Source organism: Musca autumnalis, unplaced genomic scaffold (genome assembly GCF_047663935.1).
Source record: "Musca autumnalis isolate F117 unplaced genomic scaffold, ASM4766393v1 scaffold_3, whole genome shotgun sequence".
In the NCBI taxonomy this organism is placed as follows: Eukaryota; Metazoa; Arthropoda; class Insecta; order Diptera; family Muscidae; genus Musca; species Musca autumnalis.
In genome coordinates this window covers 135598845-135617390 of record NW_027411866.1, presented here as the reverse complement: position 1 = coordinate 135617390, position 18546 = coordinate 135598845, and the positions used below count along the sequence as shown (strand labels likewise).

At 31.8% G+C, this 18546-nt stretch overlaps 1 protein-coding gene and 1 non-coding gene across 2 annotated transcripts in view; both read right to left on the bottom strand.

Annotated features, from left to right (window-relative positions):
• Positions 1-601: 601 nt before the first annotated feature.
• Positions 602-18546, bottom strand: part of Bcat (Branched chain amino acid transaminase) — a 29617-nt gene continuing 11672 nt past the window's right edge. Inside the window, exons 2-6 of the mRNA XM_073974513.1 lie at positions 6358-6792; positions 4311-4541; positions 2270-2576; positions 2051-2205; positions 602-1968 (exon numbers count right to left, since the gene is read on the bottom strand). Coding sequence (XP_073830614.1) covers positions 1780-1968; positions 2051-2205; positions 2270-2576; positions 4311-4541; positions 6358-6792 — 1317 coding nt within the window. The 3' untranslated portion in view covers positions 602-1779. The remainder of the gene's footprint in view (positions 1969-2050; positions 2206-2269; positions 2577-4310; positions 4542-6357; positions 6793-18546) is intronic.
• LOC141400238 (U4 spliceosomal RNA) lies at positions 7217-7356 on the bottom strand. The gene has a single exon (XR_012412128.1). It is a non-coding gene; the product is annotated as a U4 spliceosomal RNA (small nuclear RNA).

The following is an 18546-nucleotide window of genomic DNA, read 5'->3' as shown; positions in this document are numbered from 1 at the left end:
ATGATACAAGTACATAGTTATTTTATTTTTTGTGTAATATTTTTTTGTTGGGAAGTCAAATTTCAATCTCCAACTTAAAAAGAGTTTTTCTCGAAACTGGATTTTTTGAGCTGTGTCACTGTTTGAGTAAATGAGTAATATGTATTGTAACTTTGCATATACATTTTGTATATAAAAAGTGACAAACCATATGTCAAAAACATATCGTGTAAAGTACCCACTAAATAGAATGAACGTTATTTAAGTCATTAATAGGCAAAAGTTCATTCATTCCTGCTACAGGAAATTTTTGAGAAAAAGGTCGAAAAGTCGTAACCCTAACACAACAGTGGCACGCGGTGGCAAATGTCTTTAAAAATTCACGTTATGTGGTCGGTAGGTCCTTAAAAAGTCCGTCTTAACAATCCTCGTTTTATGATTTGTTCGTCTTTAACTATCCATGTTTTGTGACATTTTGCCATTGAAAAAGTCTTCTCTAGAAATTCTGATCACTGAAAAAAAAAACTATGTTTTGTGATCTGCTTATCATAAATAAAATAACTAAAAGTTCGTGAAGTCCAATTTCCTCCCTCCCAAAAAAATAATAGAAAACATGTAGACATTTTTACTGCTGTTGAAAACTCAATTTTCAAACAAAATTTTATTTATGTATGTATATGATGAATATTTTCATTTTTTTTATATATCTTACAAATTAAGAAAAAATATATTTAAACGATTATCAATTGTTTTACAATTATGTATATATACACTTAATTAAAAATTTAGTTTGGCAATAAATATGTGTAAATATTTGAATTCTGAAAAGAGAACATTATTTTTGATAACACGTTTCTTTCTAAAATAGGGTAGGCTAGTGATTGATTAATAGGTAGATCGTAGTAGACTCTTTGCTAACCAAAACTACAAACAAAATTTCGAACTTAAATATTAATAAATGCACTTTTTCCGGTACGTTAGGAAAATTTATGAAAAAGGGATTCTATTTTCGAAATTAATTTTTTTTTTGAAAATGTTTCCAAAACACAAACAATAAGGAGAAACAAAAAATGTACCCTATAAATATATATTTTGTTTTTTTTTACACATACTAATTATAGCCCCTGAGTATATAAAACTAAATTATAAATATGTATATATTTTTATGTGATGTATGTACGAATATATGTACAAAAAAGCGTTGTGATGTTTTTATCCAAAACAAATGCAAATGATAGTCTGTGGTTGGAAAGTGACTTTGACTTTAAAGGTCTGACTTCCCAACCTGCGCCTATCACACAAATAGACAATAACAGTACGTCACATTAAATTAACTTCTAATATGTACAGTTTGGACACATACGAATAAATAAATATGATTTCTTAGGAAAAGCCAAGACCAAGTTTGGAAAAACAGTTGCCCCATTGTCGTATTACAACTAACCTATTTATTGTATGTATAGATAGACTTATTTAAAAATATATTGCTTGTTTTTTAAATGCATTACAAAAATTCGAGCATTTTTACTCCCATACCTAACCTAACTTAATATCTGGGGGACCATAACTGTTATTCCCTTAGCCTTTTTGGGGATGTGTCTTTACCCCTACTACTCTCTAAGTCTAGTCCATAAATTAAATGCTATCGAGTTATAAACTATAGGTTTTGAGCTAGTTAAAAGCTATTAATACACAAAGTTGTTGTTGCTGCTGTCGTGGCGATGAAAATGATTTTATGTAAAACAAAAAATCATTTCTCTCCATGAAGCCAATCAATTAAAGAGGAAGAGGAGCTTCTTCTTAATCAATTGTAACAGCCCAGGGATGTTCCACTTTGCCGTATTGAATGTCCGTCAATGTTTCACGAATTGTTTCGTGAATGGGCTTCTCTTGTTCCATGGTGGGAATATACAAATCTTGACCCAAATAGCTGATGCGATTGATGGGGCTAACAACACAGGCGGTACCAGTGCCGAACAATTCCAATAACTGCAAGAGTGTTGGATAAAGAAGACAATAAGTTAATATTCTGCCTTTAAGTAATGGTGTTGTTGTTGTTTTAAATACTTACTCTGCCTTCATTCAGCAGACGGGTAATGTCGGGCATGGTGAAAACTTCTTCGGTAACCTTAAATTGACCCCATTGACGGGCTAAGGCTAAAATGGAATCTCTGGTAATACCGGGCAAGATCAGGCCATTCAATGGAGGGGTTCTCAGTTCCTTTTCTGTAAAGAGGACAACACAATTTTAGAAAACAAATTCAATATCGGCTTTTTATTCTGAACTTACCTCCTTTCTCGTTGACAAAGAACATGAAAATATTCATGGTTCCGACTTCAGTCAATTGATGATCATCACCATACAACCACAGCACTTGTTGCAGACCTTTGCGGGAAGCTTCTTTTTGTACATTAATGGTGGGGGCATAATTGGAACCCATTTTACGGTTACCAGCACCACCGGGCCAGGCTCTTGTATAGGCGGGATCAGCTAATAGGGAAACAGCACCGGAGCTATCATTTTTGAAATAGCTACCAACAGGGCTGAGAATTGTGTACAACAAAGCAGAGTCGGAAGCGGCAACACCCAAGGTAGGCTGTAAATAAAGAAAAGAGAGAAAAAGATTAAAATTTGAAGATTGAAAAAAAAAACACACAAAACATGGATATTTAAAGAAGTTTTCTTTTCAATAGCAGGATGCTGAATTGAAACCTTTCCACAGAGAAAACTATTCAGCTGCTGAATGACAGTCTTCCCAACTCTACTCAGCTGATGAATAGTAGTTTTTCAACTTCGAAAACTCTATTCAGCTGCTGAATAGTATTTTTTTATAGAGAAAACTCTCTTCAGCAAATGAGTAGTAGGTTTTCTATAGAGAAAACTCTATTCAGCTGCTGGATATAAGTGTTTCTATAGAGAAAACTCTATTCAGCTGCTGAATAGTAGGTTTTCTATAGAGAAAATTCTATTCAGCTGCTGAATAGTAGGTTTTCTATAGAGAAAATTCTATTCATCTGCTGAATAGTAGTGTTTCTATAGAGAAAATTCTATTCAGGTGCTAAATAGTAGCTTTTCTATAGAGAAAATTCTATTCAGCTGCTGAATAGCAGTTTTTCTATAGAGAAAATTCTATTCAGCTGTTGAATAGTAGTTTTTCTATAGAGTAAACTCTACCCAGCTGCTTAATAGTAGGTTTTCTATAGAGAAAATTCTATTCAGCTGCTTAATAGTAGGTTTTCTATAGATAAAATTCTATTCAGCGGCTGAATAGTAGTTTTTTTTATAGAGAAAATTTTATTCAGCCGCTGAATAGTAGTTTTTCTACAGAGAAAATTTTATTCAGCTGCTGAATAGTAGTTTTTCTATAGAGAAAATTCTATTCAGCTGCTGAATAGTAGTTTTTTATAGAAAAAATTCTATTCAGCTGCTGAATAGTAGTTTTTCTATAGAGAAAATTCTATTCAGCTGCTGAATAGTAGTTTTTCTATAGAGAAAATTTTTTTCAGCCGCTGAATAGTAGTTTTTCTATGGAGAAAATTTTATTCAGCTGCTGAATAGTAGTTTTTCTATAGAAGAAATTGTACTCAACTGCTGAATAGTAGTTTTTCTATAGAAAAAAATCTATTCAGCTGCTGAATAGTAGTTTTTCTATAGAGTAAACTCTACCCAGCTGCTTAATAGTAGGTTTTCTATAGAGAAAATTCTATTCACCTGCTGAATAGTAGTTTGTCTATAGAGAAAATTCTACCCAGCTGTTGAATAGTAGTTTTTCTGTAAAAGAAATTGTACTCAGCTGCTGAATAGTAGTTTTTCTATAGAGAAAATTCTATTCAGCTGCTGAATAGTAGTTTTTCTATAGAGTAAACTCTACTCAGCTGCTTAATAGTAGGTTTTCTATAGAGAAAATTCTATTCAGCTACTGAATAGTAGTATTTCCATAGAGAAAATTCTATTCAGCTGCTGAATAGTAATTTTTATGGAAATACTACTATTCAGCAGCTGAATAGAGTTATATCTACGGAAACACTACTATTTAGCAGATGAATAGAATTTTCTCTATGGAAATACTACTATTCAGCTGCTGAATAGTAATTTTTATGGAGAAGTCAGTTGCTGAATAGTAGTTTTTTATAGAGAAAATTCTATTTAGCTGCTGAATAGTAGTATTTCCATAGAGAAAATTCTATTCAGCTGCTAAATAGTAGTGTTTCCGTAGATATAACTCTATTCAGCTGCTGAATAGTAGTATTTCCATAGAGAAAAAATATATTCAGCTGCTAAATAGTAGTCTTTCAAGAATGAAAATCATCGATATGCCGTGAATACTTACATCAATACCAATCAATGTGGGACGAATATATAAACTGGCAGCTTCTGTATGTGGCACCCATTCCGAATCGATTGACAGCAATCGGCACAGACACTTGACAAATTCTTCACCTTCGAATGTGGGTAGACCGGAACGTTTGGCAGCTAAGTTCATGCGATGCATATTCATGTTGGGGCGGAAGATACGGATTTTACCATCAACACCACGATAGGCTTTCATGCCTTCGAATAGCTGTAAACAAAATACAAATATTTATTAATTATTTTAATTTGTTTATTGTTGTTTATAATTCAAATTAACAAAGGTAGTTTTCCAATAATTTAAGATTAGAAAAGCCTAAGATGAAACCACGAATGCCATTATAGTAAACAACAACAATAACAAAACCCTAACTGATAAGGTAGGGCTATGGATGAACTTATCAACTAAAGTTTATAAACATTTGCTATTGTTTATAAAGAAATAAATATTTTTAATTGATAACACGGGGACAACGTCGTATGCTGATCGTAAACGTAAATGAAAATTTTGCAGCGCATGCAAAACACAGGAATATATTGGGACTAATAATAGTTTGGAAAAAAATTAAGCTACGTAGGCTAACAGGAAGTAAAAATGTGGCATGACAAAAATGTTCATCAAAAGATCAGTGACATTTATGTCCGAAATTTAAATTCAACGTCTGGATTGTAATTTTTTTTATACAACAAGTTATATTCAGCTGCTGAATAGTATTTTTTATAAAAAAAATAGTAATTGTTTTTACCAAAAAATACTATTCTGCGGCTGAATAGTATTTTTTATACTTAAAAATACTATTCAGCGGCTGAATAGTAATTTTTTATACCTAAGAACGCTATTCAGCTGCTAAATAGTAATTTTTTATACCTACAAATACTATTCAGCGGCTGAATAGTAATTTTGTATACCTAAAAAACCATTCAGCGGCTGAATAGTAATTTTTGGTATCTAAAAATACTATTCAGCCGCTGAGTAGTAATTTTTTATACCTTAAATTACTATTCAGCGGCTGAATAGTAATTTTCTAAACCTAAAAATACTATTCAGCGGCTGAATAGTAATTTTTTATACCTAAAATACCTAAAAATACTATTTTTATACTTAAAATAATTCTATTTAGCGGCTGAATAGTAATTTTAGTACCAAAAAATAGTATTCGGCGGCAGAATAGTAATTTTTTACCAAAAAAATCTATTCAGCTGGTGAATAGTAATATTTTATACCTAAAAATACTATTCAACCGCAGAATAGGAATTTTTACTAACAAATAATATTCGGCGGCTGAATAGTATTTTTAGTAGTAATTTTTTATTTATTTATTTTTATTTTTTACCAAAAAAAATACTATTCAGCGGCTGAATAGAAATTTTGTGTACCAAAAATACTTTTCAGAGGCTAAAGTAATAGTATTTTTTGCACCAAAAGTACATTTCGGCAGCTGAATATCAATTTTTATACCAAACAAAATCTATTCAGCGATTGAATAGTAATTGTTTATACAAAAAAAATGTATTCAGCGGTTGAATAGTAATTTTTTATACCTAAAAATACTATTTAGAGGCTGAATAGCAATTTTTGATTAGAAAAATACTATTCAGCGGCTGAATAGCAATTTTTGGTTACAAAAAATACTATTCAGCGGCTGAATAGCAATTTTTGATTAAAAAAAATACTATTCAGCGGCTGAATAGCAATTTTTGGTTACAAAAAATACTATTCAGCGGCTGAATAGCAATTTTTGATTACAAAAAATACTATTCAGCGGCTGAATAGAAATTTTTGATTACAAAAAATACTATTCCGTGGCTGAATAGCAATTTTTGATTACAAGAAATACTATTCAGTGGCTGAATAGCAATTTTTGATTACAAGAAATACTATTCAGCTGCTGAATATTAATTGTTTTTATCAACAAAATTCTATTCAGCGGTTTTATAGTAATTTTTATAGTCAAAAATGTATCATACACCAACAAGAAAATCCCCTCTACCTTAAATCATAAAGGTTTCAAAACTCTGCTACTCACCTCAACGGCATAATGTAATACTTTGGCAGCGGGATGCATAACTAAATTTTCCAGCGGTGTAATTTCAGGCTTTTGCCAACCACCCAAACTTTTGTGATAGTAAATTTTCAACATATGATCTGTGAATAGTTTGCCAAAACCCAAATCTTCATCATTATCGGGTTTAGGTTGCAATTGTTGTGGTGTGGCCAATCTGACAGACAGTGAGGAGGCGGAAAATTGTTGTCCCACATCGTCATCATGTACAATGGGTTCAGGTGCAGCTGTGAACAATTGTGATGCTATTGATTTAGTGATTTTGAAATCTGTATCCAATTGTGGTTTCTGTTGTTGTTGCAATTTTTGTTGTTGAGCGGCATTCAGTGATTGGTTGCTGCACAAACGAATCGATTGTTCTATGAAACGAATCAAACGGTGTTGGTTGCGGAAAATATCCTGAAAAGAGATTGAGGAAAAATAAAGTATATTATTAGGTGGGATCATTGAAAGAACTTTCGAGATGGGGAGCAATTCATCAAAATTCAAATGTGACAAATTTTAATACCATAACAAATATTTTAAGACGAAATTGAATTTAATCTGTTGGTGGTTTCCCGCTACTTGTGGTGATTTTTGACGCACAAAAACCACTGTTTAAGCAGGAATGTCAACTGTTTTAAGGTAAAAATCGCTACAGACTTTTACCTCAAAACAGTTGGAATCCCTGTTGAACGTGTTTCGAACTAACAATTAAACCACTGAACATGTTTTACCCACCTTATCCTATTGTAATTAAAGCGAGCTTTTTATTACTTATTTTGCCAAGCAAACAAACCTGCCAGTACTTTGTTTATTAATTTTCAAATTTATTTAATTATTGGCCCTCTCGGGCCTCCAAAAATTGCCGTAGTGGACGGTATTTCACGTCCCCATGGCGGGGTATTGGTTAAAGTTTTCAACTAGCAATAATCGCACCTCAGTAGAACTTCATTGGTTACGATATCGCCTCTGCGCAAAGCTAGAGTTTTCAGCAAAAAACTAAACTACTTGTATAACGCGTACGATAATGCGAATGAGAATTATTGTCACGCATAACAGATGTGAGATAATAAAGAAGACACTCAAATAAACACATAACAGAGAATAACTGATGATCATGCAAACGTTTAATGGTGAGCATAGGAAACAATGAGGATCATCCCTGATGGGTAATTGGAACGAAGATTGAAACCAGGTAGAAAAATATGTTTGTGTAGGCAGTGTTGCCAATGACAACATATAATGTGAAAATGACTTAAAAGCATCCAAAAAAGACCAAAAATACCTAAAGATAACCAAATTATATTTAATAATTGATGTCTCAGAAAAGGGGAAACTAATTAGATTTTTATTTAAATACCTTCATAAACACATTATAATATATCACTGATATAATAGCAGGACTCTATAATATAAAGTCTATATGTTGGAACTGTCTGAATTATAATCTTTCTTCTACTACTGATTATGGGCAAAAAATGCAAGTCTGATTCACAATATATTCAGTCTTTGTAATTGTTCCAGACATGACTGAATATTTATTTCAATTCTAATTATGCGTGCTTTAATTGCCATTTAAACGAAATGAACAATGGAAAACGAAATGGAAAACCATTTAATTGGAAATAAAAATTTCACTTTTATTTGTTTCAAAATAGTCTGGTAGTGTCCATTGTTGTTTTAATATTTTATTAAAACTACTAATTAATAAAATATTAAAACAACAACAAAGGGATTAAGCCAGACTGTTTAGATTGGAAAAAAAAAATAAAAAATATTTGACCTCTTCCATAAAAATTGAAAAAGGCTTACATGATTCTTCTGAAACATTTTGGAATAATTTTAATTTAATTTCAATGTTTTTTTATTTTTTTTATTTTCGAAATATTTATTACAATTAAAAATCATAATAAAAAAATATAAAAAAGCACTAGCAACTAGGGCTATCGGCCTTTAATTTCATTGTTTTTTTTTTCGCAACGTTTCTTTAGTTTATTTCCGACTTTTTAGCGGATAGTTATTTAAAATATACTAGTTAATATTCCCTTCCCTTTATTTTTTAAACAATGGGACTTCACGAACAATAATTTCGTATAAATGATAATAAAGTCGAACCTCGATTATCCGAAAAAAGAAAATACTGATTTTTTTTCTCATTTTACACCGACTAACCGTGGAAATCTTTATGATCCGGTGTTATAATTAATTCGATAAATTTTTAAATGTATTATTTTAGACAAATTTTAATCTTTTAAACTTCACAACAAATTCAAAATTGTCCTTATTTATAAAAAATGTAAGAACACATATTTTTTGATTAAAAATATCTGTATGAGAAACAGTGTTATTCCATTATCCAGGAAGATAGATTATCCGTAATTTTTGCAATCGAGTTTTATTTATATATTTTTGGGATTTTGTCTATAAAAACATTTCTTGTTATTACTGACCTAATCCTGTAATGTAATCACAAACAAATCGTGTTGAAAATTTCATAAGCAAATAAAGTTTAATAAACAATTATTTTTTTCTCTGATAACCCTTTTGAACTATGTTTGCCAGGTAATTTTAAAAATATTTATAGCTATCAGTTCAATTGTAAATGTTCACTTGTGGGGCATTTCTCATTTTCACTCATTCATCACTCTCATTATGAATTAATTAGGTGCAGCTAAACAAAAAAAAAAAAAAAAAAAAAAAAAAAAAAAACAACGGATATTGGAGGTTATTCTGAACTTAAATTTCCCGTGAGTTTTCTCACTTTTTACTTTAATTTTAAAACGGTTGAAAAACAAAACTCACAGGTAGTTTACATTCAGAATAACCGCAATTATTTTTGCTTTTCCAACGAATTTGGTTTCGAATCGTTATACAAGAAACAGCGCGTAAACATTAGTTTGTATATTTTGAAAAGATGAATGAAACTTTTCAGTTTTTTTAATATGGTATTGAGCTTATCATTTTGCTGCAGTAGCTGGTTTCTTTGTTATTCCACTATCATTATTGAATTATACTCTTATATTGTACTATTAGTAGACATAATTTTTTGTATAATATAAAAAGTATGATGCAATAATCTTGTGGAATATGTCATATTGTTTGTCCTAATTTCAACCATGGTTCATTTTTTATATTTTAAACATTTTATAACTTTTTTTATATTTTATAAATTCTTGCGTAGTCCAAAGCTAATAAATATTAAAATAGTTAAATGATTTAAAAAAAATAGTCCTTTACTAACAACATAAAGGGGGTTATTCTGAATCAAAACTCTCCGTGGGTTTTTCTCTCTACCGTCACGAAGATAGTGATAAAACTCACGGGAAGTTTTCATTCAGAATAACCCCCAAAGAAAGAGAGTTCTTCGCGCCATCTATAGAAGTTCACTCCAGAAGGATGACAAAAAATGCATTTAGAAACTAGAGAGGTATTTTCATATTTATTGGAAAATAGAAATTTCGTTCCTTTTCACTTTTTACATGTGTTTCATATTGTTGTTTTATTTGTTCTTGGATTCCTTGTAAGACAATTTTGGATTTCTTGTAATGGGTACTTTACACGATATGTTTTTTACATACATGCAGAGAAAAAATATTGTTGGAACAATCATATTCTAAGAGCAAAATAGTGTATTTTAAAATTCTTAAAATTTGTATTGTTGGCGCAACAATATATTTTGTGTCATAATGTTTCATAATAAAAAATATATGGTTGAAACAACAATATATATTTTCAGATTTTTAAAATACACTATTTTGCTTTTAGAATATGATTGTTCCAACAATATCTCTTCTCTGTGTGTATGGGTTGTCACTTTTTATATACAAAAGGAATATGCAAAGTGACAACACATATGTAAAATAACATATCGTGTAAAGTACCCATAAGACAATTTTTGACAGCAAATGAAGATTAAGGCCTGAATTCGCCTTTTGTATCACCTTCATGAATTTGCCTTGATCTGAATCATGATCATCATATGAAAGCCATTCAGAAGGAGAATTCACCACAAATACTACTCTGCAGCCATGATGCAACTACCCAATAAACAATTCTTGCCGAGCGCTCTGATGTCCGAATTTTGTTAGAAGTTTTCTTAAGCTGTTCTAGATAATTTACCGGATTTTCTAAATTTGCCTTTGAAAGTGTTTAGCTCTTCTGATAGATTTCTCTGAGTATAATCTGCACATGTTTTAGTTCATATGGCCGAAAATCTGAAAAAAATCTAAACATACTCTATCAAGGGAAATTTTTGTTTCGTTTTTATTTTTTCATAACAAAATTGCCAAAAAGAGTTTTTGCTCGAATCTCTGCACGAACTCTTCAACTGCTCGAACTCGATTGTATATTTATATTTCAGACATAATTTCTGGTAAAATTCTTTAAAAAATTTATAAAAACATCCAAAATTGAAAGAATTTCGAAATATTTATATTTTCTAGTTATTTTCGAATATTTTTTTTTAGACTTCTGGCCAAATTTCGCCCGAATATCAAAATTTACCTTCGAATTTCCTTAAATTGTTCTAAAGTAAATCGTCAAGAAACTCCAATAAGCATTATGAATTTCCTCCGACAAAACGTTCCGAATTCTGCGAACCGCTTCACACAAATTCGGAACTGTTTTGCATGCGATTACGGCATCAGAAAGGGAACCTTGTGCAGAAAATGCATCCGAATTCGGTACGATTTCGGCAAAAATTGTTTAGAGGGTACCAGGCCTGAATTCACCTATATGACCTTATTAAATAGACCTTCATTACATGGTTATTTCTTTTATGGTCTTGTCGTGACACCTGAATTTAAAGTTAGAGTAGCCTTTTAACCACTGTGATACCTACATAGTTTTTAGCTATGATATTTACAATTGATCTTAATTCTTTTTGTATTTATTTTAGTTTAATTGTTGTGTGACAAAATTAAATGTAAACACTTGACGAAAGGTTATATATTAATTAAAGTATACCTGAAGATGTTGGGAAACATCAACGAAACGTCGGATAGAAAATAGGGTGTCCAAAACCGAAACCGGTTAACCGGTTAACCGGTTTTGAGTTACAAAACCGAAACCGGTTTTCGCCAAAAACGTCATTTTCGGTTAACCGAAAAAACCGGTTATTTGTGTCGGTTAACCGGTTTTACATAAGTAGTAATATTTTTAAAATTTCTTTACAATTGTATTCTTGAATGTAAAGTAAACTTAAATAACAAAAGGTACGGCTAAACTATAAATGTCAGATACCTTCAAACTTGAAAATATTTTGTGTAAAATGGCGCAACTCCAATATAGTTCAATTGAACGATCTATGAAAAAACTGCGTATACTTAATATCACACGGTTGTTTGAATGATGTTATTCATACGTTTTTGTATTATTAAAGTAAACTAAGAACTTGTCTAATTTAAGATTGTAAAGGGTAACGATAACAAAGTACATTTTGATTCCGGCACGATAATTTGAGGTTCTCAACGCAAGAAGGAGAATCCAGACTTGATAAAATGTTAATTTAAGTTCTTTGGTACGCAATCGTATATTTGTAAGGGCTTTTACTATTCTTAGAGCACAAATTCTGACTTATGTTTGCTGTCTCCACTTTAAGGTTGAATGTTAAATAACAAGGATATTATCAGATAATTATATAATAACGAATTAGATATACTTAATTTACCCCTTGCCGCACATTTTTAATCAAATATTTATCAATTACTAGGAGACCCGGCGAACTTCGTCTCGCAGTTTATTAGGTACAGAACTTGATGGCTTTAATTCAAACCTGTAATACTATTATTGTTATCACCTTGTTCAGTGGCAAATATTTCTTTGTTTTGAATTGTGTAGGATGATCTTTGAATCAGATGCACATTAGATAATTGTACTTTCGCCAATTGTCAGTTTGACGAAGAGAGAAGGTACTGAGAGGCAAAGTGTTTCTGTTTTCTTAGACTGTCTCTCCTATAAACTGACAATCGCTGCGAGAAAATTAGCAACTGTAAATCGGGGCAAAGATATATTTTTAAGCAAATAACACATTTTGCGATTTAAATAAAAATACTTGTTAGCATAGTTGAAGCAAAATAATATCATAACGCCCCTATTCGTTTCATAATCGATGGTTTTCTACAATTCTTGTTTTCACCACTGAACACGATATTTCACTCAAGTAATTGAATTCGTAGGAAGGAATGCGATCGTAGGAATTTTAGTTTAATGCTGAATATAGTGCTTATTTAAATTTGCGATTTAATCAATTAACTTATTTTGAGCAGAAAGATCCGATCGTTATCAGGTAACCACCTTCGTCAGCTTTTTGCTGACTTCTCTGGTTAACGTGATCTCCCGAATTCTGCTTGCATTGCAAGTTCAGAATTAGATGCAATGGCTCTGGTAACACGGACAAATGCGGTAATTGAATTTTGACTGAGACTGTACTATCCAGTACTTGGTACATTGATCCTTGTTAGCAGAGCTATTCTATTAGTTGCCGTTCTCTGTGTGTTTCGGATGCTTGAAGTCACACTAATACGTGACTGTTGTCGATTACTTGGTCATCCTATGTTTAATTTCGACGTAACTAATATAGTCAAATTACTATCACAAACTTATTTACGTTTAATAAGTATTTATCACTTATTTCGCCCGATAAAGAATATTTGTCAGATAATTCGACCAAAAAAATCTCCAGGACCTCAGATTTCTTGTTCTTTTTTTTTTCTTTCCAATTTTGAATATCATCCTTTTTCGATGTACATACAGTGTATCAACAATACCAGTGTACATATGTATGTATTTGGTGATTTGTAATTGCCTTCCAGCTCTGCGAAACTAAACTGATTGAATTCATACACCTTTTTAGTGCGGATATAATTTTTTAGTATCATGACAGGATCTGAACAGTATCAATATATATCTGGTACATCGTAAATTTTATACCGCATAAATCGGAAGTTCGTCTTTCGAAGATGTTTTTACTTACAGTTTAAAAGTATACACACATATATGCCACAACATTACTTCCAATGAAATTACCTCGGAGCTCTTGATTTTTCAAATAACCCACCAATTTTTTGGATTTTTACTTTTTTCCTCAAAACTGTGGAAACCACTTTCGGCGTTATCATCTTCATCTTTTCAATCGGCATCTGACCGAAACCACCACTAATCTTTTTCGCTGTTAATTTCCCAAAAAGACGCTTGAAAATAAATGAAAATCGATTTGATTGTGAATAAAAAATTGTATACAACATTCAAAAATTGACAAAACAGAGGCGTACAATGGACCCTCACAGTTGGTGCATATCCAATTTTTGCCAAAAACTGTCCAAATAAGTGTCAAGGTATTCTCCAAACGCGAATCTCGGTAGAAATTTATGGAAAAATTGACTTTCATGATAAAATATTTTTGCAAATTTTTCACAAATTTTCGCGATTTTTTTAGGTTTTATCCTTTTCTGCCATGAGGCCATTCCGAATTGGTGCGAATTGTCAAAATCTGTTCAGCGGTTCTTGAGTTATAAGCGTAGTAACTAACACCATCCTTTTTTATATATATAGATGAGCAATTTTGTACTTGTTTTACAAAACCGGTTTAAACCGGTTAACCGGTTTTGAAAATTTTTGAAAACCGAAAACCGGTTTTTGAAAAAACTGAATATTTCGGTTAACCGAAAACCGTTTTGTTTGGAAAAACCGGTTTTTTGGACACCCTAATAGAAAATGAAAAAAAGGTCCTTCTTTTTCATTAGCACAAAAAGGTTTACGGTCCTCAATAAGATAGCACAAACATTTACCCCCAGTTTCACTAAGACTAATCGAAACAAAAATCTTTCGAATTACTACCAAACTTCTGTTATTTGAAAAATATTTAATTAAATTTTGCTTTGAATCAAAGAAAAACTTTCCCAATAACAACTCTGATTTACTAATACATACAAACATTTGTCGGCTGTCTCCCAGTTGTCCATAATTTTTTCACAGACAGTAGGGTTAACAAATTTTTGACATTTTTTTTAAAAATAAGTGAGATAATAATTGAAATGTGTTCAAAACAAAAGAACATGAACAAAAACAAAATATGTGAACGGAAAACAAAAAGAAATCGACGATTTTCATTCATAATTTTACAACTGTTTTTGCCGTTGTCTAGACGCCTACGTCACACAGGCAAGTTTTGGGTTTTTTGACAATCAATACATGTACTCAACTGTCCTGTCATGTGTAAACGCACGGCTAGTGAAACAGGCCATTAGATAAAAATTATACATTGTTTATCCCTTTCATTAACTTCTTGATTTTGTTTGGCTTTAGCTCCTAAAATAAAAACGATAGGTTTTGTTTTTTATTTTTCCAATATTTCGACGCCCTCCGAAGGGGTCATCATCAGTCAAATATGCACATCTTATTTTTTGCACGAGAATTTAAAAAGGTTTATCGTTTTTAATTGATTTTGTTTATTGAAACTCAACTCTATTACAATTTGGGAAAATTGTCCAAAAATGTCAAATTATCTTCCAAATTATTTCGTAAGCTTTCGCGAACTAAAATTTGCATCATTCAGTGAATTTAATGTTAATCTTTCGAAAAAATTCCATGGATTGTGCAACGACAGCGGAACTAGAATTTTCTAGACTTTTCCTAATCGTTATAAAACGACAAAAACATTCTTTACGTCAATAAGAAATGCGACCTCTAGACAATGAATGCCGTGCAATTTCGATTGTTTGCAACTGATTGCCTAATGCCTCTATAGACGATTACCTATGCAAAATATTCGACGACAATCATACGATTCTTAACGAAGATTTCTAATATGATTATTAGGGTTATGGGTTGCCACCGTGGTGCAATTGTATGCACGCCCGCCTTGCACGCAGAAGGTCGGGGGTTCGATGCCTCGACCCAGGCAACATCAAACATTTTTCAACGGTTGCAAAATACACCTCAGTAATGTTGGCGACATTTCCTGAATATTCCAGCCTTGAAAAACTTCTCTATAAAGTGGTGTCGTAAGACACTCCGTTCGGACTCGATAAACAGTAGGTCCCATATCATTGAGCTTGTATGAATCGAGGTGCACTCATTGATATGAGAGAAGTCTCCCTTGTCCCGCATGGGATGTTGTGGAACAATGTTTTTTTTGTGTATTAGGGTTATGATTTTATTACAATTTCCTATCCCTGTATCTTAAAATCTTAACTATAAGGTGATTCGAAGAAAAAAGCTCACGCACAAAGTCATTTGAAAATTTTTATACCCTCCACCATAGAATGGGGGTATATTAAGTTTGTCACTACGTTTGTAACTACTCGAAATAATCATTGTAGACCCCACAAAGTATATATATTCTTGATCAGCGTGCAATTCTACATCGATATAGCCATGTCCGTCCGTCTGTCCGTCTGTGGAAATCACTCTAGCGTCGGAACGGATTGACGTAGGTTGATGAAATTTTGGGAAAATATGTTATATTTACGTAGGACTTTTGGTATTGAAAGCGGGCTATGTAGGTCCACGCTTTCGTATAGCCCCCATACAAAATGACGCGTCGTCGTTTTAAGGAATTTTTAAGATATTTGGCCCATTTTACCACCGAATTGGTTGTAATTTGGTACTTTGTGTCTCCAGAGGCCAAAAAATATTCCTACCGAAGTTGGGTTATATAGGTCCACGTTTTGGTATAGCCCCCATATAAGGCCCTATATAAAGTACGCGTCATTTTAATATATTTTGAATGTATTAGACCCATTTGACCACAGAATTGGTTGTAATTTGGTATTTTGTGTCTTCAAAGGCCAGAAAACATTCCTACCAAAGTTGGGTTATATAGGTCCACGTTTTGGTATAGCCCCCACATAAGGCCCCTTATAGAGTACGCGTCATTTTAATATATTTTGAATGTTTTAGACCCATTTGACCACAGAATTGGTTGTAATTTGGTATTTTGTGTCTTCAAAGGCCAGAAAACATTCCTACCAAAGTTTGGTTATATAGGTCCACGTTTTGGTATAGCCCCCACATAAGGCCCCTTATAAAGTACGCGTCATTTTAATATATTTTGAATGTATTAGACCAATTTGACCAAAGAATCGGTTGTAACTTTGTATTTTGTGTTTCTAGAGGCTAAGAAACATTTCTATCATAAAATGTTTATATAGGTCCACGTGTTGATATAGCCTCTATAATACAATATCTCCCGATTTTCGATATTTTGAACGTTTTAGCCTCATTATCACACCGAGATGGCTGAAATTTGGTATTTAGTCTTCTTTAGGCGTATAAAACTTTCCCCCAGAAATTTGTAGGTATAGGTCCACGCCATCATGTAGCCCCCATAGAACGGTACCTTCCGAATTTCTGTATTTTGAAGGTTGTGGCCACATTAATACACCGAAATGGCTGAAATTTGTGGTGGAGGGTATAAAAAGTTCGGTCCGACCGAACTTAACGCTTTTCTTACTTGTTTTATATTAGTTTTTTTTTGACAAACTACTGAAGTCACTATAAGCAGATATATAACTGAAAATACGCTTGGAGGCACACGACATAATCAAAAAGGCTGAACCGTTTGTTTCTCACTAAACATATTATCATATCATTACATATATCATTTTATATCATATATAAATTTGTTTCATATATCATATCAATTAAAAGAGGTTTGGGCGGGACCTTTTTCAATATTTAAATGTTATAAAAGTTATTATAATCAGTAATAGGCAAAAAGGCCATTCATTCGTGCAACAGAAAATAATTTTTGGAGCATTTTTTTTTCATTTCTTAGCACTTTTTTTAATACTTAAAAAGAATACACGTTATTTTAGTCAATCATAGGCAAAAGTTCATTCATTCCCACAAAAGTAAATCATTTTAGAGAAAAAAGGTTGAAATGTCATAACCCTAATGATCATACCAAGGGGAATGAATGACTTTGCATGAACTATCGGTTTATAGTATAGAAGCAATATTATACTATGGGACGCTATCTATATGTATTTTAAAAGAAAGTAGTCTCACTCCATGCCCTGGAGGTACCCTATTTTCAAAGTTCAGTTTGTGTGAAGTTTTTATAAAAGAAAAATTTACACTGTACAACAAAATTTACATTTTTTTAAAATTACAAGAAACCCTGCACAGATTATTAAAGAGCGCCGAAAAAAAGAAGACACGTATGTCGGCGTTTTGAAAGTTTACGTCGTGAAGTAAGCTAAATAGGCGTGGCAAGTTCCGCCCATTTCTACAGGTTTTAAAATATTCGACATCAGATTGCTTGGAATCCTTGCATTTTACGTATAAAGTGTCTTTGGCAATATTACTGAAAACAATGCGGGGTATCTTTTTATGAATATAATTAACCCTCATGCGAGTCACTAAAGGGGTCTTTTTGGTCCATTTTATTTAAAAAAATGCCAAAAGTAAAATCACGTTTTAGGGTTAATGTTGTACATTTTCTGAGTTTATTAAGTTTCGTCCCACAAAACTTCATTCTAGATAGAAGAAGTCAAAGAGAAAAATATTCTCCATCAATTTTCAATATAAGTAGCCGAATAAATGAAATATATATTTACAACATATATCAAGAAAATATATACATCAAGTTTGCCAACAAAACAACCAAATATTTTTTTTTAATAAATTTGTTTTGTTCTTTTTTCGAGTTGATGCATGAAAGTAACATGAAATTTAGTTTCAGACGAAAGGTGTTAAAAGAAGAAATATTCTACACAAAATTCCACTCTAAGTTCCAAAACAAACTAGATATCTAAGTAAAATACTTTGTCAAGAAAATGACGTTACAAAATTAGATATTATAGGTAGAAATTATTTGTTAAACTTTTATACTCTTAATTAAAATTTATTCCATATTGAGTTAAAATCTCCTAAAATACTTCACTTTTTGGGGTTTGCGTTAAAAGAAGAAATGTTCCAAATCAAATTTTATTATGAGTCTCTGAACAAAAGAAGTTTGTAGCTATAATATTTAACATCTCCCGAAGCTTTTGCTTTTTATATATGATTTAGGACCCATATTCTACCGTTTTTATTCACATTTTCGTTATCTGCGGTCACAATATATATTTTATGGATGTTTTTTTATAATAAACTCTTTCAGAAGATTATGTGTGCTTGATCCAAACTGTTTTTGAAATATCTAGGGGAATACAAGTAGGGAAAATA